Below are 25,870 nucleotides of genomic sequence, written 5' to 3'. Positions count from 1 at the left end.
GGCAGGGTTCAGAAAGGGCCATAGCACAACAGGTCATTGTTTGGTACTACAGACAATGATAGATAAGTATACAAAGGTACATAAGAGCAAACTTTTTGTGGCTTTTGTAGACCTTACATCTGCTTTTGACTCAATTTGTAGGGACAAATTATGGCAAAAACTATATCAAACAGATATTGATAGACGACTTCTCAAAATACTTAGAGAGTTACATACAGATACCACAGTTAAAATCAGAACTGGGATGTCAGGCAACTATACTGACCCACTGCCACTGGGGAAAGGGGTTAAACAGGGTTGTTTGTTAGCGCCATTCCTCTTTAACTTTTATATAAATGATGTTGTTCAGCATATGGCGAAGTACAAGTCATCAGCTCCTGCCCTGGAAGGCAAACACCTGAATATATTGCTATATGCTGATGACATGGCTGTCATGGCACTTACTCGAAGGGGCCTACACAGCATGCTGGAGGGGCTCGCAGCTTATTGTTCCCAAAACTCTCTAAAGATAAACTATGACAAAACAAAAATTGTGGTGTTTACTAGAGCTCACCACACATTTAGATGGTCTTTAGATGAACGCATAATTGAACAGTGTCCTCTTTTTAAATATCTTGGTATCACCTTCCAAGCTACATCTAGCTGGCTTGCCCACTTCAAGGCCGCGACCCTTCTAACACGTAGGACAATCGGTGCTCTGCTCAGCTTTTTTTATTCAAGGGGAGGGCAACTGGTGATCCCGGCACTAAAAGCTTTTGTTGGTAAAGTGATTCCCCAGATGTTATATGGGGTAGAACTCTGGGGATGGAACCAGAAGCTGCTAGAACGGCTGGAAATCTTCCAAAATTTTTTATCTCAGAAGAATTCTAGGCCTCCCTCAGAGTACTCCGGCAGCTTTCCTAAGAGTGGAAGTAGGATTACCTTCTGTGTCTGCCAGGGCCCACTTAAGATTTCTGCGTTTTTTCACCAACCTCGCAGATGCCTCGAACACCTTATTGGCTAAACAAGCCTTTGTATCTTTACAACATAATACTACTTGGCGTCAAAACCTATTAGATATTCTATCCAGATACAATCTACCTGAGTTTAATACTCTCAAACTGTGGAGCCCTGATAAAGTTCGGGAATGGATATTTGAAAAAGACGCCTTTTTGAACACCACGAAGATAAAAAACTCTGGGTTTTCCTACTGGTTTCCCCGAGTAAAAGCAGTCAAAATCTGTGCCAACTACTTGGTGGAGATCACTGATCCCACCCTTCGGAGAGCTTTTACTATGGTGCGGTTTCAAACATTGCCAACTGCATATTTGACCGGTAGATTCACAAAAACCCCAGTAGAACATCGTCTATGCCCTTGCCTTATGAAAATTAAAGAGGATCTTATACATTACCTCCTCTATTGCCCCATTTATTCGGGCTTTAGAGACGCAATGCTGCAAATTATACCCAACTCCATAATCAATCCTGAAGACAGAGTAAAATTTTTGTTGGTTGATGCAAACCCACGTATTACCCACGCGGTAGCGGTTTTTGTGATGAAGGCCATGAAAGCCAGGGAAAGATTTATAGATGACAATGTAAAGACCCCTTCATCGTCTGTTTAACTCGTTGCTTGTTTTCCTTCTCTTCGTGTTTTGTGGGATGAAGGTTTTGTTGGGATATTATGAAATGGATTTTAATATTTTTAATTATTGTTGTGTTGATATTTGTGTACTGGCATGGTCCTCACAATAAACGGATTTGATTTGATTTGATTTGACTAAAATGGTCGAAGGCCTGGAAACGATGCCTTATGAGGAATGGCTTAGGGAGCTGGGTATGTTTAGCCTGGAGAAGAGAAGGTTAAGGGGTGATATGATAGCCATGTTCAAATATATAAAAGGATGCCATATAGAATAAGGTGAAAGGTTGTTTTCTGCTGCTCCAGAGAAGCGGACACAGAGCTATGGATTCAAGCTACAAGAAAGAAGATTCCACCTAAATATTAGGAAGAGCTTCCTGACAGTAAGAGCTGTTCGGCAGTGGAATTTGCTGCCAAGAAGTGTGGTGCAGTCTCCTTCTTTGGAGGTCTTTAAGCAGAGGCCATCTGTCAGGAATGCTTTGGTGGCTTTTCCTGCTTGGCAGGGGGTTAGACTGGATGGCCCTTGTGGTCTCTTCCAACTCTGTGATTCTTTGATTATTTTCGCTTCCCTTTTCTGAATCTTCTCCCGCTTTGCAATACCCTTTTTGAAGTGAGGCAACCAGAACTGCACAGTTTTCCAAATGTAATGAGTGTGTGTGGCTGTGGGTGTGTAAATATGGGTGAAGGGGGGTAGGTTGACTGAGATATGCAAATGTTGGGGGGGATTTGTGTGGGTACTGAGTGAGTGGAACCCTACTTCATTGATGTTGATTTTTTTCATCTCTTTTATTTAATTGCCATATCTATTTGAATTTGATTTCCTCCTAGACTGCTTTGTGACCTTTTCTGATGGAAAAGCAATACAGAAATACTTCAAATAATACCATCCCTGACCACTGAATCTGCTGGCCAGGGCTGATGGGGCTTGTTGCCCAGCTACATTTGGAAGGCACCATCTTGGCTGCCCCCCCCAAAAAAAACTGTGCCCCCTGAACATACATGAATAAATGTATAAATCAGGGATCAAAATGTAGGCTGTAATTTCAAAATGTAGGCTCCAATTTCAGTGTTGGAGAGGACTTAGCCTAGCAGTGGCAAACAGGGTGGTATTCAGCAAGGTTTTACTCAACATAGACCCATGGTAATGAATGAGAATGAAGGCGTGAAGGCGGAGCTTTTCACCAGTTGATAGACTGTGGAACTCTTTCCCACAGGAGCCAGGGATGGCTGGCAACTTTGATCAGTTCAAAAGAGAATTACACAAGTCAGCGGAGGAACAGGCTTTCAATGGCTTCTAGCTATGGCGCTGTGGCCTAAACCACAGAGCCTAGGACTTGCTGATCAGAAGGTTGGCGGTTCGAATCCCTGTGACGGGGTGAGCTCCCGTTGCTCGGTCCCAGCTCTTGCCCACCTAGCAGTTCAAAGGCATGCCAAGGTGCAAGTAGATAAATAGGTACCGCTCCAAGCGGGAAGGTAAACGGCATTTCCGTGCGCTGCTCTGATTCGCCAGAAAGCAGCTTAGTCATGCTGGCCACAAGACTCGGAAAAAGTGTCTGTGGACAAACGCCGGCTCCCTTGGCCAGTAAAGCAAGATGAGCGCCACAACCCCAGAGTTGTTTGCAACTGGACTTAATGGTCAGGGGTCCTTTTAGCTTTACCTTTTATGCTGATTATGCTCTTCCTCCATGGTCAGAGGCAGTAATGCTTCTGAATACCAGCTGCTGGAAACCACAGGAGGAGAGAGTGGCTCTTGGGCTTGACTCCAGCCTGGGCATCTGGTCATCGACTGTGAGAACAGGATGCTGGACTAGGTGGACCATTGGCTTGACTCAATAGGACTCTTCTTATGTTCCCATGTTCTTATTTGACAATAGAATAACATCAGAGCACCTGTTTTGGCCCATGTGGACCTTTGAAGTCCTGACAGTTAGCTGGCTGTTGTGCCCACAAAGCACTGTGTACAGTTCTTTGCAGGTTCTGCCAACCAGCTGATTGATGTTGCTGAAAACACCCCTTTTGGGGGTCAGATGTGCCTGACTTGGCTAAACACCCCCTGTGGGGACCTGCCTGGTGAGCCTACTTAGGCTTGGCAGCCGAGATTTCTCTGTCGCTGACTAAGACACCATTGCAGATGGGTTGGTTTTGGGGAGCGGAGAGAAAGTGAGAAGCTCCTTATGTGGAATATTAACATCCTGCTTCTTCCGTGCCTACAGGAGAATAAAAAGATGAAACAGTGTTTGGAGGAAGAGCTGAAGTCCAGGAAAGATCTAGAGAAGTTGGTTCGGAAGTTACTGAAGCAAACAGATGAGTGCGTCAGGGAAGACGCTGGGCGGAGGTCCTTAGTGCTTGCCTGATTTCTGAACCCTGCTCACACGGGGCGGTTAGCTCACAACCTCAGGTATTCCCTGGAACTGAGGGCCTTGGTTCCCCTTACTCATCATATTGGAGTTTGTGTTCTGCCTTTGTTTCGGGGGTCTTTTCACAGCACCCTAGACTTTTGGTGTTGGAAGGGACCTCTCCCGAGGGTCATCCAGTCCAACCCCCTGCAATGCAGGAATCACAGCTAGAGAATCCCCGACAGAAGGCCACCCGACCTCTGCCACCACTCTCTGAAGGAGTCCGTGCAACCAGCAGGCAGATCGAGTTTCGTTCTGTTACAAACAAGAAAGGAAAAGGCTCTGCTGATTTATTTATTCCCCCGACACCCCCCCTGCCCAATTCAAAGAAGCCAGCAACAGCCAGTGAGCAATTCTTTCCTTAAAAGAACAAGAATCACCCCAGGCCATGCTTCGGCCCCTGAGTCTCTATGACCCACCTTTGTAACTCTAGGTACCTCACTGCACCTTTTTCTAGGAACGTGGATTTTGCAACTGACCAAATGCCATTCGGAGTGAAGATCCGCTGAGTGGAAGCTGTAGAGGAAAGGCTTTCCCCCTGTCTTTCCTCACTTTTTTTTCTTTTTAAATGCCTGTAACTTAATTTATTGGTTTCGTGGGGTTTGGTGGGTGGAGAAAAAAGGGGGGAAATGGTTCCTTGAATCGCAATCAGGAAAGAAAGTTAAAGGTGATTTGCACTTCTTTAGATAATCAGGAAAACCGAGTTAGGTTTCCCCTCACGTTAAATAACAACTGTTTGTTACCTGCACCCTTGAGGCACAGAGCACAACAATACAGTGGTTTCTGAAATGGCCTTTCTATGGATATGAATATGCAATGGGCACCACAGTACGTTGGACTACATTTGTCTGGGTGCTGTCCTGAACTCGCTGGGAGTTTGCAGAGTCCCTCAGTAGTGCTTCTTTTGAGCAGCGAGGGCTTAAGAGCACAGCGGAGAGCTTTGCTCACCACTGTAGGGTGTGTGAGCGTCACATGCATGTGTGTGAATGTGTGTGCCCTTTGGGTTTTAACTAGGGCTTCAACATATCGGCTAGATGAATCAATTTACAAACATCTCAGTCGAGTTAAAACAGTGTCCCCAATCAATTCGAGAGGCTGTACCCAGCATGAGTAATTTCGACTCACTGAAATGAGCAGACCCAAGTTAGTCCTGTCCATTAACTTTAGTGGGTCTACTCTATGTAGTACTAGCATTAGATACAACCCTTTAAAAATGATGAGGGTGGCCTTGGATTGTATTCCACCAAGTTGTACTCTGAATAATGGACCTAGGTTCGTTTAATTTCAGTGAGTCTACTCTGTGCAGGACTAGCACTGATTACCACCCTAACTTAAGGCAATGGATTTAAATTGGATCAGATTCACATTATTCATTTAAAGCACCATACATTCCCCCAGAGAATCCTGGGAACTGGAGTTTTCACACACACAGAGAGAGCTAATATTCCCAGCACCCTTAACATGCTATCGTTCCCAGGTTTTATGGAATCATGGACTTGTAGAGTTGGAAGGGACCCTGAGGGATCCTCTAGTCCAACCCCCTGCAAGCAGGAATGTGCAGCTGTCCCCTTTGGGGATCGAACATGTCACCTATAGTGTGGCTCAACTCTGAGTAAAACATATTTGGATATAGCTCACAACTTTTTAATTATTATTATTATTATTTTTAAAATAGTTTTGTAAAAAAAACACTTGCACTGAAAACAATCAAGCGGCAAGGGGCATCTTGGAAGTGGCTTTCCCTCCCGTGTTTGAGAGTGAGGGAGGCTGCATGAGCATCATGACTCAGCAGCATCAGAAAATGCATCTGCCTGCTTAGAAGAGGCATTCATACCACCCATGGACAGCTCTCTGGTACCACTTTCCCCATAGCACCCTGGAAGGTGCCGTTTACTAAGGGTGCTGAGAGCTATTGCCCTCCTAGAGCTCTGGAGGCTGATAACTCTGAGCACTATCAATACATTAGACTCCCCAGGGTTCTTCGGGGGAAGCCTTGACTGTTTAAAGTGGCATGGTATTGCTTCAAATGTATGGTGTGGCCTCAGTCTCTCTCTCTTTGGATATGCAGAGCTTCTCTTCTAACATGTCAGATCATTCATATATAGCCCTATATTGGCTACTCCATATATAGCCCTATATTGGCTGTGGAGACTTAGAGGCCGCATGTCTGTGTTTTGCATTAGCCAGAGGTAAACGTAGGCAATGTGACAACTGTTTATACACATAGAGAAAACATGTACCGTTCACAGTTCAGAGACACAATCTAGGCAGGCAAAAGCAGCCAAGGAAGAAGTGAAGCAGGGCCAGCAAGGGACCTAGCCTAGGGAGAGTCCTGATGGCCAGTTGAGGAGAGGGCACACAGGACCCCCGGACCTGAGGTTCCCCATTCCTAATCTAGACTGTCTAGCAAGGCCACTCCTCAGTCTCAGTCTGAGAAAAAAATGCCCCTGTTCTCCTGCTCCTTGTGAAACTGGATTTAACAGGATCCTTTAAAAAAGAAAATATTCTGGTCCTCAGTGACCTTTATAAAAGGATGTGATAAATGGGGACAGAGGAAGCCACTGATGACTGAGTGTGGCCATTGGTCCCTCTGAATGAGTGGCTCTTTAGGGTTGAACTTGGAGGTGCCAGGAATTGAACCTGAGACTTTCTACATGCAAAGCAATGCTCTACTTTTGAATCTGGAGTCCCTTCCCTCTGCTGTAGGAAGGGGATGCCTCTTCTGAGAAAACACTTACTGGGTGAAAAGTACTTCTGACAGGTAAAAACAAATAATACTTTTCCTCAGAAAAGTGCATTTAGTCGCCAGCTAATTTATGTAGGTGGAATCAAAGCAAAACCTGTCCGATTCAGTCTATTTTGTTGATCGGCTGATAGCCCTCGTGGTATGTTTCCTTTTCTCTTTTGACGGAGTATTTGCTGTTCCCCTTCATTGTGAGCACTGATGCTGAAGTTGTGTGCTGAGTACCCAGCAGAGACTTTAAAAAAAATAATTAAAAACAGGATAATATATTCTGTACTCATAAGTGGGAGGGGAGATAGTTCAGATATTCACAACTGTGTGAGGAATGTTTTGTGGAAGCTGGATGAATTTTCATCCAGCTCCATCTAGGATAAGAAGAGATTATAGATACTTAGGGAACACAGACTAAATCAAATGAAGAATGAATTTTCTTTTTGTATGTGCTCTTAAAGGAAATATTTAACCATAACAATATGCAAGCCAGCCAGGTCTGCCTATAATATAACTTGCACATTTCATTTATTTCTGGGTTCCTCAAAGAGTATTCCTATTCCCTTTCCCCTGGCTTTATTTTATTTTTGCTGGCATAATTCCATTTTACCAATTGCTCTACGAAACCAAAGTTTGAATTTTAACGGTTGTTAATTGAGTCATCGCAGTGGCTGAACTCTGGCCTTCCTAATCCACCCACAGTCAGCTTTTAGCAGGGAGCAGAAATCCTTGCCACTAGAATCATAGAATCATAGAATCATAGAATCATAGAGTTGGAAGAGACCACAAGGGCCATCCAGTCCAACCCCCTGCCAAGCAGGAAACACCATCAAAGCATTCCTGACAGATGGCTGTCAAGCCTCTGCTTAAAGACCTCCAAAGAAGGAGACTCCACCACACTCCTTGGCAGCAAATTCCACTGCCGAACAGCTCTTACTGTCAGGAAGTTCTTCCTAATGTTTAAGTGGAATTTTCTTTCTTGTAGTTTGAATCCGTTGCTCCGTGTCCGCTTCTCTGGAGCAGCAGAAAACAACCTTTCTCCCTCCTCTATATGACATCCTTTTATATATTTGAACATGGTTATCATATCACCCCTTAACCTTCTCTTCTCCAGGCTAAACATACCCAGCTCCCTAAGCCGTTCCTCATAAGGCATCGTTTCCAGGCCTTTGACCATTTTGGTTGCCCTCTTCTGGACACGTTCCAGCTTATCAGTATCCTTCTTGAACTGTGGTGCCCAGAACTGGACACAGTACTCCAGGTGAGGTCTGACCAGAGCAGAATACAGTGGTACTATTACTTCCCTTGATCTAGATGCTATACTCCTATTGATGCAGCCCAGAATTGCATTGGCTTTTTTAGCTGCTGCATCACACTGCTGACTCATGTCAAGTTTGTGGTCTACCAAGACTCCTAGATCCTTTTCACATGTACTGCTCTCAAGCCAGGTGTCTCCCATCCTGTATTTGTGCCTTTCATTTTTTTTGCCCAAGTGTAGTACTTTACATTTCTCCTTGTTAAAATTCATCTTGTTTGCTTTGGCCCAGTTGTCTAATCTGTTAAGGTCATTCTGAAGTGTGATCCTGTCCTCTGGGGTGTTAGCCACCCCTCCCAATTTGGTGTCATCTGCAAACTTGCTCAGGATGCCCTCAAGCCCATCATCCAAGTCATTGATAAAGATGTTGAACAAGACTGGGCCCAAGACAGAACCCTGTGGCACCCCACTAGTCACTACTCTCCAGGATGAGGAGGAGCCATTGATGAGCACCCTTTGGGTTCGGTCAGTAAGCCAGTTACAAATCCACTGAATGGTAGCATTGTCTAGCCCGCATTTTACCAGCTTCTTTACAAGAATATCATGGGGCACCTTGTCAAAGGCCTTGCTGAAATCAAGATAGGCTACATCCACAACGTTCCCTTCATCTACCAGGCTTGTAATTCTGTCAAAAAATGAGATCAGATTAGTCTGACATGACTTATTTTTCAGGAACCCATGCTGACTTTTAGTGATCACAGAGTTTCTAGGTGCTCACAGACTGTTTGCTTAATGATCTGCTCTAGAATCTTTCCTGGTATTGATGTCAGGCTGACTGGGCGGTAATTGTTTGGGTCCTCTCTTTTCCCCTTTTTGAAAATAGGGACAACATTTGCCCTCCTCCAGTCTGCTGGAACTTCGCCTGTTCTCCAGGAATTTTCAAAGATTATTGCCAGTGGTTCTGAAATCACCTCTGCCAGTTCTTTTAATACTCTTGGATGTAGTTCATCTGGCCCTGGAGACTTGAATACATCTAAACTAGCCAAGTATTCTTGTACTACCTCTTTACTTATTCTGGGCTGTGCTTCCCCTGCTGAATCATCTGCTCCATATTCTTCAGGTCGGGCGTTGTTTTCTTTCTTGGAGAAGACTGAGGCAAAGAAGGCATTGAGGAGTTCTGCCCTTTCTCTGTCCCCTGTTTGCATTTCACCATCTTCTCCTCTGAGTGCCCCACTGTTTCCTTGTTTTTCCTTTTGCTACGGACATACCCATAAAAGCCCTTTTTGTTGCTTTTAACCTCTCTAGCGAGCCTGAGTTCATTCTGTGCTTTAGCTTTTCTGACTTTGTCTCTACACGTGCTGGCTATATGTTTGAATTCCTCTCTGGAGATTTTTCATTTTTTCCCTTTTCCATTTTTTGTACATATCCCTTTAAAATCTTAACTCAGTCAAAAGTTCTTTAGATAGCCAGCCTGGCTTCTTTAGGCACCTTCCATGTTTCCGTCTCATTGGTATTGCCTGAAGTTGTGCTTTTAATATCTCCCTTTTAACAAACTCCCAACCATCATAAACTCCCTTCCCTTTTAGTATTACTGTCCATGGGATTTCACCCAGCGTTTCCCTAAGTTTTCTGAAGTTGGCTTTCTTAAAGTCTAGAATTTGGACCTTAGTATGCTTGGTTGCTCCTTTCCGCTGGATAATAAACTCCAGAAGAGCATGGTCACTCCCACCTAATGATCCTGCCACTTCTACCCCACTAACCAAGTCATCACTATTGGTTAGGACCAGATCTAAAATGGCTGATCCTCTTGTTGCTTCTCCCACTTTCTGGACAATGAAGTTGTCTGCAAGGCCGGTGAGGAATCTGTTCGACCTTATGCTCTTGGCTGAGTTTGACATCCAACAAATATCAGGATAGTTGAAATCCCCCATTACTACTATCTCACTTCCTTTGGAATGCTTGGCCATCTGTTCCAGGAAGGCATCATCTGTGTCCTCAGTTTGGCTTGGGGATCTATAGTAAACTCCCACAATGAGATCACTGTTGTTTTTCTCTCCCTTAATTTTGACCCAGATACTCTCAATTTGGCTTTGAAGTTTTAAATCCTGGATCTCTTCACAGGTATACATATCCCTAACATATAAAGCTACTCCTCCTCCTTTCCTGTTTGGTCTATTTCTCTTAAACAGATTGTATCCCTCTATTACTACATTCCAGTCATGAGACTCATCCCACCAGGTTTCAGTTATGCCTATTATGTCATATTTAGTTTGCTGTACCAAGAGCTCAAGTTCATCTTGTTTATTTCCCATGCTCTGTGCATTAGTATACAGACATTGAAGACCGTTGATCATTCCCCCATGTCTCTTATTTAAGGATATTTTCTTCCCACCACTAGGTCTGCATGCTGCTTGCTCCATTTGGTCCTTGACATTTGGATGATCATCTTCAGCATTTGATAGACTCCTACCTTCAGGACCACTGTCTCCCTCCCCCACATAAGTCAGTTTAAAGCCCTCCTGATGAGGTTTATGAGTTTTGTGGCAAAAACATTCCTCCCAACTTTTGTGAGGTGCAGTCCATCACTTGCCAGAAGTCCATCTTCAAGAAACTGCAGACCGTGATCTAGGAATCCAAACCGTTCCTGTTTGCACCATTTGCGAAGCCAGTTGTTCACTTCCCCTATTTTTCCCTCTCTCCCTGGGCCATGTCGTTCAACTGGGAGGACAGAAGAGATGACAATTTGTGCATCTAATTGCTTCAACTTCCTGCCCAGAGCCTCATAATCATTTTTGATCTTCTGTAAGCTATGGCTTGCAGTGTCATTGGTTCCCACATGCACCAAAAGGAAGGGGTATTTGTCGGTGGGTTTTATGATTCCTTGCAGCCGTTCTGTTACATCTTTGATCTTGGCCCCAGGTAGACAGCACACCTCTCGAGACATCTTGTCAGGCCTACAGATCACTGCTTCTGTACCCCTCAGTAGGGAATCCCCTATCACCACTACACGCCTCTTCATAGGCTTGGTTGGGATTCTTCCATGTGCTGTCCCTTCCAAGGTTACCTGCATATTCCCGGAGGACTGACTTTGCTGCTCGTCTTCATATTCCTCATCAACTGTGATGAGGGAGAGATCCTCTAGGTGACCCTAAACTTTGTAAGGGAAAGCACTTTTGTTGAAGCAGCTGGCACCATCTTGGTGCAGCAGAAGGGAAAGGAGGACACAGAGTTTCATGCCATTAAAGGACTCAAGACTGGCTGTGCAAAGATTTGGAATATAAGACTTTGCCTTGTGCTGAGTCAGAAAATTGGTCCAACTAGGTCCATACTGGTCCATCTAACTTCTCCCGCCCATGCTACCAGCTTTTTCATCTTCTTTCTTTTAAACATTGTGTGAATGTGTGTGTGCTGGTTTGCTCATTTGTCACCTTATAAAAAGAAACATTTTTAAAAGCACAAAACTGATCTAGGGGCTGGAGTGTCTTGGTGAGGTTACAGATACTGGTCAATGAGCCTTGTGCATGGCCATCTTCTGCTCCCAACATGGCTGCACCATCTTTCCCAGCTCCAGAATACAACCCTGGTGAGGAAGAGGCACATAATGCAATGATGGAACTGACACAGAGTGCTTGATGCTCCAAAAACATTTTTGTGTGTTTTCAGCTTTTGTTAACTTGAAAATGTAGCCGGTTCCTTCCCTACCAGCTGGGAGCAGAATTGTTAAGGAGCAGGATAAATTCTTGCTTAGAAAATCCCAGATTTTGTGCCCGGGCACACATCAGCAATGGGACCCTCCAGGTGGAGCACAGCTCCCCTGAGCCCCTGCCAGCACAGGTGTCCGGCACAAGTCCAGCTTAAAGGTAAAGAACCACAGGGAGTGGTGTCCCCTATCCCATTTCGCTGCCTGAGGCAAACCAGGAATTTGCCCCCTTCTGCCCCCACCCCCGTGGCCCACTACCCAGTTCCAGTACCGCCAGAATGCTCCCCTCTTGCCAAATTTAGCAAGAGTGGCTGGAGCGACCCAGCCAGATGGGTGGAGTATAAATAATATCTTCATTATTCTCCAAGGCATTTCCAAGTACCTTCTCTACCCCAGGGGCAGCAAGACAAGCAGCAACGCAATTCGCCACAACACTTCTCCTCTCGCCGAAATTCAGCAAGGGGGAGAGTGTTCCACTGGCGGCAGAAGCAATAGGGCGGGGGGGGGGGGGGGCTGCCTGTTTCATTTCCACTGCCTGAGACACCAGCTAGGGGAAGCCTTCAAACTTGCTCGTTTTCCATCATGAAATGTTGGAATTTGGATGATATCTTTTAGGTTGAGGCGCACACTAGGTGAATGTGTGCCCTACTTGTACAGGCACAATATTCCCCTGCTCATCATCTCCTCCATTGGGGCAGTATGTGTTGTACTTCTTTTAGGGTAATTCTTTCTATATTTGCATCTATGCATATACTTTAGAATATGCAGGCCTGTGTCTTCTTTCGCCTTTGTTTGTGGCAATGCAAAAGCAGGCAACACCCTTAGTCTCCAGGAGATTGCCTGCCCTCTTGTTTTGAGAACTAATATGTGGTGTCTTTGGTTTTTTTTCTGAGTTATAGAGAGAGCCTCCAGGTTTGAATGTAGGAAAGCTGCATTACTGTATATAACTGAAGTCTGCTTAGCAGGTCCCGATACAGACAGTGCCAGCCTTCCCCAATGGTAGAGCCCTCTAGATATCTTGGGCAATGGTCATCAGCCCCAACAAGCTTGTCCAGAACATCTGGAGCAGGGGCAGGTATGGAAAGGTACCAGCTATTCAAATCCAGCATTTGCTTGCACTGTGTGCACCAGATGTTAATAGGTTGTGTGTGTGTGTGTGTGTGTGTGTGTGTGTGTGTGTTTAAGGAAAATTAAGCCTGCAATCCTAAACACCCTTTCTCAAACAGAGGTCCCATTGAACTGAAAGGGACTCACTCTGAATAAAACACCCACCGGATTGTGCTGTAAAAACAAGGGAGAGCATGCAGCTCTCATAAAGGAGGAGAAGCCATGTGTGAACCTGACTCCAGTGTTCTCAAACATATAGATATAGGTATATTCTTTGTTTACAGCTCTTTGTAAATAGGTTCCTGTTGCACCCCACACATTAACCCTTTGCCTCTTATGTTTCCTTCCTGTCATACATGTTCTTACTTTCTGTCACAATGACTGGTGCGTGTTCAACTTTTTCTAACCTGCTTTTATTTTGAGCAATTTTTAAAATTGTGGTTTTCAACAAAAATAAAAAGGGTTTTAAAGAAAAATAATTATATGTATGTGTGCTTTTCCTTATAACTTATCTTCCAATCTCTTTTTAATTTGTTTTTTTTTAATTCTTTAAATAAAAAACCGTAGAACTCATTGAGAAACATCCACAATGATCCTGTGCTGAAAAGGGGAAGAGAACTAATTCATAAAAAGCAGGTGGATAGAGGCTGCAATATACCCATTTGCAAAAGAGTAAGCCCCAATGAACTCACTGGTTCTTCCTTCTGAGCAGCTGCGCACACAAATGAGCCGCAGCAGTAGAACAACATGTTTTATTTAGACAAACTTCTTTTAACAAGCACAACAAGATCTCAGAAGAATATCATTTTCCACAGGTCACCTCCAACACAAAATTACTGAATTACGCATCTCTTTACCACCATTGCCTTTAAGGCAGATTACATAAAATAGCAAAAGGAAGTGTGACTTGTTTAGAGTGGGATCGCATGGCGTCTCGGAAGCTATAGGATGCTTCATTGAGTCTCTCTTATTTTCATATCACATTAGCTCCTGGGATTTCCCCCAAAGAATCCTAGGTGAGAATTGTTAGGAGACCTTGCCTGTCACCCTCAGAGAATGATGGCTCCCATAGTTCCCTGGGAAGAAACGCCTGCTCATTAAACCACTTTACATATGTCTTGTGGGTGTGCTGAGAGATAAAAAGCTCCAAAATCAGAGGAGGAGATCCAATACGGAAAGGGTGGGGAACCTTACTTCAGCCTGGAGACTACCTTCCCCATTGGGCAACCCTCTAGGAGCCACATCCCAGCAGTGGGTGACTCTCTGTGCCTTGGATACAGCCCAGCAACGTTTCTCTGCATATACATCTCTCTATCCAGCCAAGCAGGAGGTGTTATTACAGTTCAAGGCAAGGGACTCCAGCCAAGCAAATGAAAACTCAAGGAGAGAGTGAAGCAGCGTCAGTGAGCGGTGGGGTCTGGGGAGGAGGTATTGCCTGTGTGAAGCCCCCCCCCCCAAGGGCCAGGCAGAGAGGCCTGGAGGGCCACATCTGACCCCATGGCCTGTGGGTCTCCACTCCTGCAATACCAGACCTCCTGCTCCTTCTGCAGACACCCTGAAACAACCGCTATCAGAAGCCTAATGAAAGACCCAGTCCAACAGTGAAGTTGTGCTGGCCTCCCCCACCCCCAAAGCAGGAGAGTGATTCAGGAGTTGGTCTAAATCTCTCCCCCCACCCCCACCTGGAGATGCAAGTGAAACTGTTTAACAATGGGGGAAGGTGCTAAAGGGAAGGGAGAGCACAGGAATGTGCCTCGATTGCCACTCTTGCATTGCCAGAGAATCTGGATTTCCAGCAGCAGCAGCACCTGAACTCACCTGTAAACCTCTTAAAACATGGGTCGGCAAACTAAGGTCCATGGGCTGGATCAGGCCCAATTGCCTTCTAGATCCAGCCCGCAAATCCAGGCAGCCGGCATAGTGCCCACGCGTGATGGTTTTTGTGACTTAGCCAGGCTTGGGGGTCAAAAGTGAGGCGGCTGCCTGCTTGAGACAAGCCCCTTCTCTGTCTGTCGCGCATGCAGCAATATTTTCTCCCAGGGGGTGGGGGGGGGGGAAGAGGGAAAAGGAGCCACAGTTCGGATTTCCGAATTAGGGTCAACATTAGGGTTGGTACCAATAAGGGTTTTTGCCAAAAATGTGGGTCATTATCATGGCAACATATAGTCTGGTCCCCCACAAGGTCTGAGGGACAGTGGACTGGCCCCCTGCCTAAAAGGTTTGCTGACCCCGTCTTAAAATTTCTACTTCAATCAAAAAGCAATAAGCCAATAAAGCACAGCAAAGATACAACAGTTTTAAACTTTATGGGGTTTCCCACCTCAAGAATTGAAGGCAATTTGAAAGAGGGATTGGCACTCATGGTCCATAAACTCATTGCACATATGCCCTAGGCTAAATAGGTTTTGATGCTTTTGAAAACTTGCCAAACCTCTTTGACCAGAGGTGACAATGGGGGCAAAAGAAGCATCTGAATGTTTTGTGGGAAGGGAACCTTTTTCAAAACACTTTTAGTTCTTTTAGAGACTGTTTTCTCTTTCCAACTTAACTTGCAAAGGAGGAACTGCACTAAATTAAGCAAGGTTTCAAACAATGTTCACAAAAATTTGGGAAGGTCATTATAAAAAGACTGATCATTAAGTACACTCATGCATTTGGGATGTGGGCTGCAAGCCACCATATCCTGTGCTTTCTGCATGCCAGTTGTGACTTGGGATAGTGAGATGCATATAGTGGGATAGCTGAACTTGGGGGCATCCATAAAGTTCAGGAAGGGCTGCATGAACATTGTCATCTGCAGCTCCTTCTGCATGTGAAGCTCAGATCTCTTGCACATAACATGCTCTTTCTTGTCTTGGAAAATAATGTCACACAACTTTGCATCATATGCATGTCAAGACTGTGACGCTAAAGGTGAGTTGGAAAATTGCTGCCTTTGTAGTGGTAGCTTCTAAAATAAGAGCTCAAAAGCTACAGCTTGATCAGTATTGCCTATTCTGACATGCCGTGGCTCTCAAGTAGAGGTCTCCCCTTGCCCCATTCTGAGATACCAGGAATGGAATTTAGGACCTTTTGCATGCAAAGCACGCGCCACTCAGCTATGGGCTTTCCCCCATGGTACGTGTGTCATGTCTGAAAAGTATGAGTTGCATGTTGATTTTTCTAACTATTTGGCTAGTAGCTCCGGAAGTGGAAGCAATGTGAAAAGCAATCCCAAGACTTGTTGTGCCAGCACACAAGTGCTTAGGAGGGAGCATATCAACAAGCCCAGCGACACCTGTGTTGCATCTGTTGAAGCCTGGCTTTCCAGCATTACATTTTGCTTCTGAGGAGCCATGCTCCAACTCTCATTAATAAATAAAATAAAATATACAGGGTGTAGGGAAAAATGAAACAAAATATGAAGTGGGTTATGATAAATAGGATTTGGGGGACCAGCTTTGTTCAACAAAGCTCCAGCCTCTTCTCGGCCTCTTCTAGGATAGTTCAAACATGCCAAAGTAGGTATATCCATGGTCATAATTCACTCTAGATGAGTTCGTCACATTGACAAAGATGACATGACCTTCCTGGAGCTCGACAGCTCTCCCTACATGAATTGACTGCAGACTGCACAGGTCGTCTGATGTGCCATAAGTCCCCACTCCTTTCAACAGCAGCTGATCTGCCTCTGATGGAAGGTTCAAATATACGTAGAGGCTGAATGGTGCATGCTTGGAGCAAAAGGCAACCTGGGAATAAATATAGTAACGTCCTCTTTTGCCAACTTTGATTTTCCCATCTTGGTATGCAAGTGTGTCGTTATCCATTGGAGCATAGGGTGACTTTTTCCACTGCAAAACTGTGGGGAAGAAAAGATAGGCTATATTTATTTGAGGAGCATTTCTATCAGCGCTGCTGGACGAGTTCGTGCTTAGCATTTCAGCTCAATAGCTCACTTCTCGCTCAGCCTCGTGCTAATCTTCTCCGTATTGTTTCAGTTTTAGCATATGGGCTGCTAAAGTGAAGACATCCCACTCAGTATCACAATAATGTCCACTATTCCCAGACAGAGATATGCTGTCTCTAGGGGTGGGCAAATCTTGTCTTAATGATACAGGAAGAGCCTGCTTGGATTAAGCCAATGGCCCATCTAGTCCAGAATCTCTTCCCCACCATGGCCACCCAAACGCCTCTGGGAAATGGGAAACCCAATGACCCAAGCACAAGAGCACTCTCCCATTCTGTGGTTTCCAGGAACTGGGATTCAGAAGCATCACTGCCCCTGACCACCGAGGCAGGGCAGAGCCATCCAAGAATTTGTCACTGCCTCCTGCAGGAGTAAATGCCATAGTTTAACTGTCCACTGTGTGAAGAAGGACTTTTCTATTTTCTGTTCTGTATCTCCCAACATCCAGCTTCATTGGATGCCCACGAATTCTCGATAAATTATTAAATGGGGCTAATTTCAAGAGTTCAGTGGGTAGAACCTGACCCAAATTCCTCATGAAATATTTCCCTCTGTATTCAATGCTGAATGCATATTCAATTTCTCACATGAACAGAAAGAAAAGGAGAGGAAAGTGTTGATCACTTTGCTCTTTCCGTCCCTCAAAAACCACACACTCTCCTCCACGTGGGTATGAGTGATAGACTATCACAAATTCTCAGTCCTCACCTCTCTTACTGCTCTTCCAGCCAGCCAGGTGGATGCTCGCAGCTTGCCTTTTGTCACCTGGAAGAGAAACAGCCTCCATATGACTTTGCCCATGTTCATCCCATCTCAGGGCCATCATGCATGCAGGAATATGCCCTATACTGAGTCAGGCCATTGGTCTATCCAGCTGAGCATTATCTATTATACTGACAGGCAGTTGCTCTCCCAAGATTTCAGACTGGTTCCCCTCCACCCCTACCTGGAGATGCCCTTGGACATGCTGCATGCAAAGCTCTAATGCTGAGCTATGACACCCCCCCCCCTCATTGAATTATGGAATTGAAGGTACAACCTAGGGGGTGGACAAACCGATCAGTCTGGTTCCTGTCAGTTTCTGATGTTTCCAGTATTAAATTGAGTCCCTCACGTTAGCTCAATAAAGCAAATGCTACAACTCAGTTGATTAGGGCATGGTGCTGATAACATCAAGGTTGCAGGTTCGATCCCCAAAGGGGACAGCTGCATTTTCCTGCATTGCAGGGGGTTGCACAAGATGATCCTGAGGGTCCCTTCCAACTCTGTGATTCTATGAACACCACCAGTCTCCTGCAGAGGAGTGGAGTGTGTGCAACACTGGTGTCAGAGAAGTACCCCATTTTAGTAAGCATAGGAAGCTCTCTTTTCCTGAACCAGACAATTAGTTCCTTTAGCTTAGTACTGTCAACATTGGATAGCAGTTGGCTCTGCTATCACCGGGAGTCTACCTAGAGCCGGCCCTGGGAAGCCATGTGGTTTAAATGTAGCCCACCCAAACCTGAGCAACTTATACTCAACCCTCCTCCTTCAACTTGCTGCTTTCTGGAGGGGGAAAAAGTATGATTTGCCCCCAAATTACATCACCACTGTTTTGGCGCTGGAGTTTTAAAAGTGTCATCTCCACCCCAGCCCTGGTGCTTTAGATCCCCCCCCTTTTTTTACATACCTGTTCTCTTGGCTAGGAGGCTTTCTTGTGGAATCTAGAACAATTTGAAGAGGCAGGAGATAATATTAAAAGCAAGCATGGCAGCATCTGTGTGATACAATACATGCTTCTCCAGTTGTCAAAACCCAGGAGCAGCCAGCCAGCATTGCATCTCTGTGGCAAGCCCATTGTTACGTTCCTCGCCCTCTCACCCAGAATACATTCCAAATAGGTAATTGTTTTTTGATCAGCAGAGATGCAAAAAGGAGCTATCATGTATCTAGACCAGCCGTCACCAGCCAGCCGTGGCTGTTTTGGCTGGGGCTGATGGAAGCTGTAGTTGAAAACATTTGGAAAATATCAGGAGAGTGAAGGCTGTTCTAGATACTTTCATGTATCCCCTGCCTTCTTAAATACAGCTGCTTCCTCTCTGCCCTCTTGCTGAAAAGTTTGATTCACACATTGGGCATCTTTCACTTTGCCACAGCTTCCAACTTCTCCTCTGTGGTCCATCATCTCACCTTGGGCCCTTCATTTCTATGCAGCATCCCAAAGATCTTATCACATGTCCCCCCTCCTTAAATTCTTACATGGCCTTCATTGTTCCCTCCTGGAACCAAGAAAGTTTCTTTTTTCCTTCCTTGTCTTTGTTAACCCCTTTGTTAAGGTGACATTCAGTCTGGCCACCACCATTGCCCTCAGCTGCCGAAAAGATTCTGTTTTCCCTATTTCTAACTGGATGCAAAAAATAAACCTTTGTGTGTGGCAGAGCTACTGCTTACGAATCAGATTTTCAAAGAGAAAGACAAAAGATCTTGCTTTTCTTGACTTTGCATGGTTAAAATGCTGGGAACAAGCACAGGAATGACTCATCAAGCTGAAGTAAAAATGAGGGTGCGAAAACGCAATGGGCATATTCTAAGAAGAAGCTGAAACACTGCGGGTTCCCTTGCTTGTTAAAACATATAAGAAGCTAATTTTAGAATTGTCAACTTTCTCTCTCTGACAGAGCTCCTGTGCATTTGCAGCTGCTGTCCATCTATATACGTGTGTAAGGAAGTCCCACTGAATTTAGCAGGGGTTTGATCCCAGGCACATGTGCATAGGAACAGACCCTGCATTTCTGTGCATCAGACTGCTGAGGAACCATTAGTTGATTATCATTTGCTAGGGTATTGCTAGGCATGTGCTTTAAATGTATGGCATATATGCAGTCAGTGAGGACCCCTATGAAGGGGAAGGGCAGGGCTGGGGGGCAGGCAATGGGTGTGGATAAGGCTAAAGGATTGAGCCTACCAGACCCAAAGCTTTGCATCGCCGCATTCAGCCTTGCTCAACTTTTTGGTCGTAAGCAGAAAGCAAGAATGGGGAATCTTGGTCTCAGGAGCCACATGTGGCCCTCCAGGCTTTCCTGCCTGGCCCTCAGAATCCTCCCCAGGCCACACATTCCACTGGTCCTGCTTCACAATCTGAGTGTTTTTGCGTAGCTGGTCTGTGTCCTTGAACTCTGATAATGCCTCTTGCTTGCCTGGACAGAGAATGTCTCTGTGTGAGTGTACATAGCAACTAACCTGCTGCTCAAAAGCAAAATATGCATTCATTGCTCAGCTTACATTTGCCTTTAGGCTTGCCCATCACTGGCATGTGGCCCTCAAAAGGCTATCCAAAATGGAATGTGGCCCTTGGGCTGAAAGAGGTTCCCTAGCCCTGGTGAAGAAGAGCAACCAAAGATGCTAAAATTGCCGAATGGGTAGCCGGTTTAGTCTCTTGCAGAAAAAAAAACCAGGCTTGCAACACCTTCTTGGATTGCAACTAAAAAGGGGGAGGGGTAAAGGGACACAGGTGGCACTGTGGTCTAAAGGACAATACACAGTGAAAGTAAATAAATAGGTACCGCTCCGGTGGGAAGGTAAATGGCATTTCCGTGCACTCTGGCTTCTGTCACGGTGTCCCTTTGTGCCAGAAGCAGTTTAGTCATGCTGGCCACATGACCCGGAAAGCTGTCTGTGGACAAACACTGACTCCCTTGGCCTGAAACCGGAGATGAGTGCAGCACCCCATAATCACTTTTTACTGGACTTAAAGGGGTCTTTTACCTTTTTTAAAAAATGAGAAGTCACTAGCTTTCACAAATAAGGAGGGAGGATCAGTCTCATTTTGCAGAGCTTGCTGCTTATCAAAACTAACCAGACCAGTCCTGGACAGGCTTTTACCCTGTGGAGGCTGATTCACTAGGGTGAATATTTATAAATATATATTAAAGATTTTCTTGATTTACAAAGATATATGCAATGTCTCTCGTAACATTTTTACAAATCAGTTTCATTTGTTGAGACATTGGGAGAAGAAAGGTGGAAAGAGGTAGATGGGGGGAGATGAGGGGTCAGGTAACGATGTTTCTATTTTACTTAATATATGTAGGGTTTGTTGTCAGCGTTGCTTGTCCAGGTTCTCTGTTGTCGTTTGTGTTCCTTTGGTGGTGAGAGGTGTTGGGGTTGGCCTAGGTCAGGATATGGTTGTTCCTTTGTGGTTGGCTGTGGTGGTCTTTGTTTTGTGTGTGAGTGGGGTGGGTGGGTGTTTTGGATCAGGTTAGCCATATTGATTTGTATGCTTTGGGTGGGTTTTTGTCATTGTCCTGTTGGACTGTGTATGTGATAAAGGGGAACCATACCGGGGTGAAGTCGTCTTCTTTTTTGGTCCCCATGTCAGTTTCAACTTATTGGTTAATTTTTCTAGTAAGGCTATTTCCCATACTATTTGGTACCATTGGTCCATGCTTACTCCTGACAGGTCTTTCCAGTGTCTGGTTATGGTGTTTCTGCCCGCTGTGAATAAGTGGGTTATGAGTTCTTTGTGGTGTAATTGGGCATTATTGTCTTGGAAGATGTTTAGTAAGGCCAATTCTGGGGTCATTTTTAATGTTTGCTTAGTTATTTTGCTTATTTCTCATTTGGTTGTTGTCCAGAATAGTTGGATTTTGGGGCACTCCCACCACATGTGGAAATATGTGCCTGTTAAGGTGCACCCTCTCCAGCATTTTGGTGAGGTTTCTGGGCGTATTAGTGCTAGTTTTCTTGGTGCTAGGTACCACCTGTAGGTTTTCAGAGTGAGTTATTTCCTTTTTATTGATATGGATTTAAAGGGGGGTTTAGGCCACATTTTGGTCCATGGAGTGGGGTTAATCTCGTAGCCTATGTCGTCTTCCCATTGTCTTTTGATTGTGTCTAGGGGATTCATGGGGTTTGGGAGTACCGGTAGTATTTTGTATATTGCAGATACCATCCCTTTGCCGTGTCCCTCTGTCGTTTGGAGGAGGTTTTCAAAGTTTGTCAGGGGCCTGGATGCTGCTGATTTTACTGCTGGATTGTTTAAGAGGGCATGTCATTGGCGTTGTGCTAACCAGGGTATTTGGATGTCTTCTAGTTTATCCTGCATTTCTTGTGTTGACAAAGGTTTGTTATTTTTATAAAAGTCTATTAGGCAATATAAGCCTTTGGTTTGCCAGGTTTTTGTCTGGAGGTTTTGTGCTGCATGGTAGAATAATGGGTGGTAAGCCAGGGGGATTAGTGGGGATGGGGTTGGGGGAAAGTTCCCTGTTTCTGTTTTCCATGCTTTGAACATGGTTTGTGTGTACCTATTAAGGGTTGTGGGAATTTCCCTTAGTTTTCTTAGGGACTCCCCCGCCCCCTCCTTTCCCCCATAGCTGCAACATTGGTGGAATGGGTGGGGGCCGGCGGCCTTTGCCCTTGTGTTCCCAGCGCATCTCCTGGAAGACGGGGTCACAGTTTTAAGGTGGGGAGGGGTGGAAATGGGAAGGGGTAAGCACAGGCTTGGGCTTCAATTCCACACACAGACCAGATTTATCTTTCATGCACGCACCATGACGCACTGGGCTGCAGTCTTTCTCTCCCCCCTGCAACCCCAGAAAAAAACTGTAAATTGACAGGCGATGTATTTTTTCCCTATTAATAGGAAATAATGGCTCTGTGGAAGCCACGCTTGGGTAGCATAACGCATAACGCATCCCCCCCCAATTTTTTTTCCCACCACTAACCCATCTTCTGATAGTGGGTGGGGAGGGGCAATCAGCTTCTCTCTCTTTTTTGCTAAGAAATTAGAAATATATATCTTGCCAAACGCCTAGTGTATTCCAACGCCCTGTTTAAAAACCGAAACAAAACCCGAAATGGAAAAAAGTAAAACCGTTCTTGGTTTTACTTCTGATTTGATCCTGTTCCAACGATCTCCACAATCCTGGGAAATGTTAACGTGTTCTGGTCATCATTCCACATTTCCTTTGGAGAGACTTCCAGGTCTATCTTTCCCCAAAGACACCTTCCCCTCCCCCCATCAGTTTTTATTTTCATAGGATTTGAATTGGACTTGCTCCTTTCTTGTCTCACTGGGGAGAGAGAGAGAAAGCTGGGGGGAGAAAGAGAGAAAGCCGGGCATCCCATTTTATATTGCAAGAGGACGGTGGCCATTTCGAACTGCAATTTCCTCCCAAAAAACGCTTTTTCAGGGCTGTGGATCTCACATAGCGTAAGATTACCAGATTATTATTTTTTCAATGAATCCAGGGACACTTTTCAACTTCCTACTAAATAGATGGATTTTGTCAGGGGAGTGATTTGTAAATCTGGGGAATGTCCCCAGGAAACGGGGACGTCTGGTAACCTTAACGTAACACCCCAAAACACACATTTTTAGTGGCTTTCTTCAAGGGGAAATTTCAGCATGAAATCACATGAGATCGTGGTGCCCAAAATGGCCACTATCCTTTCGTGAGAAAAAAATGGGAAGATGGCGCTCCAGTTTTTGCCTTCAATGTGTTGGAGGGTACACAACATTCTCCTTGCAGAACTCGGACAGGAAGAGACTGAGCTCTGCCTGCACCTGGGTCTGGTTCCACTTCTTATTGGCATTCCTGCCTTCTGCTCCACCAGTTCCAATAATCACCTCACCCCCAAGTCTGCGTCTACCTTGATCTTTTGATCCTGTAGTAGGTCCTGGAAGCTGCTCAATATCTTTGCGCAGTCCAGGAGGGTTGCACCACCATCTTGTGGATTCCAACACTTCTGTAGTCTTCTGAGGAACACAAAATCTTCCCACAGGCTGATCTCATCTCCGACCTGGCAGATGGAATGATCACGAGAAGTCAGCTTGCCACCAGATAGCAGAACTAAGGACTCATTAGTTAGGTGAGTTAATTGAAAACCCATTTCACAGTGTGCAATCCTACACATTTTATTTTATTTTAATTGGGATTTCTTACCCACCCTGTTTCACAGGATCCCAATGCAGGTTACAATAATAAAATACAAAATAATAAAAATTAAAATAGCTACAGTGATAAAAAAGAAGAAGCTTAAAAACAGTTCCCTAAATATAATAATCAAAACAATTCCATATATGAAGATAATCAGAGGCTCCAGCTTGCAAGGATTCATTGGGGGAGCCAACATCATGCACAACGTCAGGACATTGGGAGAAGCCAGCGGCAGAGCTGACCAGTGGGTCCTCTTCCTCCTGCCCCCCCCTCACTGATGGGGGGCTGCTTTGACCCTCTTCCCCTCTGCAACAGCAGTAGCATCGGCAGGAGGAGACACCTCCTCTGCTCCCTGGTTTTAGGGGACATTGGGGGGCTCAGGCCCCTCCCAAAAATATTGGGGGCCCCAAAAGGGCTCGGCCCAGTGAGTTGGCACCCCTAAAGACAATACAATGCTTTTAAAATAATTCAACCTGTAAAACTGTTCCAGTAATAGAATTGCACCCAAATTAATTCAGCGTACTCCCAGCAAGTAAATCTGTATAGGATTGCTCTGCAAATTGACTAAAGAGGCATTCCCAGCCAGCTGAGCCATACAGTTTTCTAAATGTTAATGTGTCGTTTACATATAAATGCGTACAGAAAAATCAGGTGGCAGACAGCGTCTTGGAAGAGGCATCCTTTCCTCACTCTTACCCAAGAGAGAGTGTCTCTTCTAATAGTGCCATCTTATTATACCTGACTGTTCAGAGGTGATTCCCACTGAGTCCAATGGGGCTTACTCCCAGGTATGATCAAGCATACAGAATAGGAGATGAAATACAAAAAAAAGAGGCCTACAACTTATTCTTGTACGTAACATCAGCAGCAAGAATAGTGTACGCTAGAAATTGGAAACAAATTGATTCTAGGAAAAGAACAGTGATTATACAAACTGACAGAATATGCAGAATTAGCAAGCATGACTACTAAAATAAGAAATCAAAATGAAAAAGAGGTGATGAGTGAGTGTGGGACTTTGGGGAATAACTACAAAAACATGACATTAAATTTAACTTTAACAACAATGATAGGGAAAGGGATAAAATAGGGTGGATAAATTAATGGATATGTAGCTAAATAAGATGTATCTGAACTGCCATGGAAAGAAGGTTGGGTGGGGAAGTCTATGTGAATTATTGTAGAAGGATGAAAATATGATCTGTAAACAGAAAACTGAGAAATATCCATAAACAATAAAATAATAATAATAATAATAATAATAATAATAATAATAATAATAATAATAAAGATCAAGCATACAGAATAAGTACCCAATGGGGAAAAGTTGTTTTGTGGCTTTTTATGTTTGGAGGAAAGGCAACAAAGGAGGAACATGATGGAAGTTTATAAAAAATTAAGCACAGCATGGAGAAAGTGGATAAAGGTAAAGGTAAAGGGACCCCTGACCATTAGGTCCAGTCGTGACCGACTCTGGGGTTGCGCGCTCATCTCGCATTATTGGCTGAGGGAGCCGGCGTATAGCTTCCAGGTCATGTGGCCAGCATGACAAAGCCGCTTCTGGCGAACCAGAGCAGCACATGGAAACGCCGTTTACCTTCCCGCTGTAGCGGTTCCTATTTATCTACTTGCCTTTTGACGTGTTTTCGACCTGCTAGGTTGGCAGGAGCTGGGACCGAGCAACGGGAGCTCACCCCGTCGCAGGGATTCGAACCGCCGACCTTCTGATCAGCAAGCCCTAGGCTCAGTGGTTTAACCACAGCGCCACCTGGAGAAAAGCTTTTCTCTTCCTTTCACAACACTAGACCTAGTGGACATCCAATGAAGCTTAGTTTTGGAAGATTCTGGACAGACAAAAGGAAGTTCTTCTTCATGTAGCTCATACATAAATTAAGAACTTGCTCCCCCAGGAGGCGAGGATGACCACAGATTTGGAAGGATTGAAGGCTGGTCTACTCACCGGTCAATGGACCCCTGGTTCTACAGGAGGCAGTAATGGCCAACAATGTTAATGTATTTGAAAAAGGATTAGACAGGTCAATGTAGGAGAAGGCTATCAATGGCTACCATGGCTAGGCTATGTTCTGCCTCCACAGAGGGAAGCAGTATTGCTTTTAAATATCAGTTTCTGGAAACCACAGGAGGGGGGAGCACTTTTGAGCTTATATGCTGCTTGTGAGCTTCCTGCAGG

At 44.9% G+C, this 25,870-nt stretch overlaps 2 protein-coding genes across 4 annotated transcripts in view; one reads left to right on the top strand and one right to left on the bottom strand.

Moving 5' to 3' along the window:
- Positions 1-25,870, top strand: part of ARHGEF6 (Rac/Cdc42 guanine nucleotide exchange factor 6) — a 129,517-nt gene that overhangs the window by 85,267 nt on the left and 18,380 nt on the right. Inside the window, exons 21-22 of one of the 3 annotated variants that reach the window (XM_060270031.1) lie at positions 3,835-4,019; positions 10,405-10,495. In XM_060270031.1, coding sequence (XP_060126014.1) covers positions 3,835-3,975 — 141 coding nt within the window. In that variant the 3' untranslated portion in view covers positions 3,976-4,019; positions 10,405-10,495. Of the gene's footprint in view, positions 1-3,834; positions 7,848-10,404; positions 10,496-25,870 lie in introns of those variants that run through there. The other 2 variants (XM_060270030.1, XM_060270029.1) reach the window with 2 other exon arrangements.
- CD40LG (CD40 ligand) overlaps positions 14,869-25,870 on the bottom strand; it is a 49,188-nt gene continuing 38,186 nt past the window's right edge. The window contains exons 2-5 of the mRNA XM_035112714.2: positions 23,393-23,542; positions 18,432-18,465; positions 17,471-17,527; positions 14,869-16,654 (exon numbers count right to left, since the gene is read on the bottom strand). Coding sequence (XP_034968605.2) covers positions 16,290-16,654; positions 17,471-17,527; positions 18,432-18,465; positions 23,393-23,542 — 606 coding nt within the window. The 3' untranslated portion in view covers positions 14,869-16,289. The remainder of the gene's footprint in view (positions 16,655-17,470; positions 17,528-18,431; positions 18,466-23,392; positions 23,543-25,870) is intronic.

Source organism: Zootoca vivipara, chromosome W (assembly GCF_963506605.1).
Source record: "Zootoca vivipara chromosome W, rZooViv1.1, whole genome shotgun sequence".
Lineage (NCBI taxonomy): Eukaryota > Metazoa > Chordata > Lepidosauria > Squamata > Lacertidae > Zootoca > Zootoca vivipara.
The sequence above is the reverse complement of the archived record's forward strand: the minus strand, read 5'-3'. Positions and strand labels throughout refer to the sequence as shown.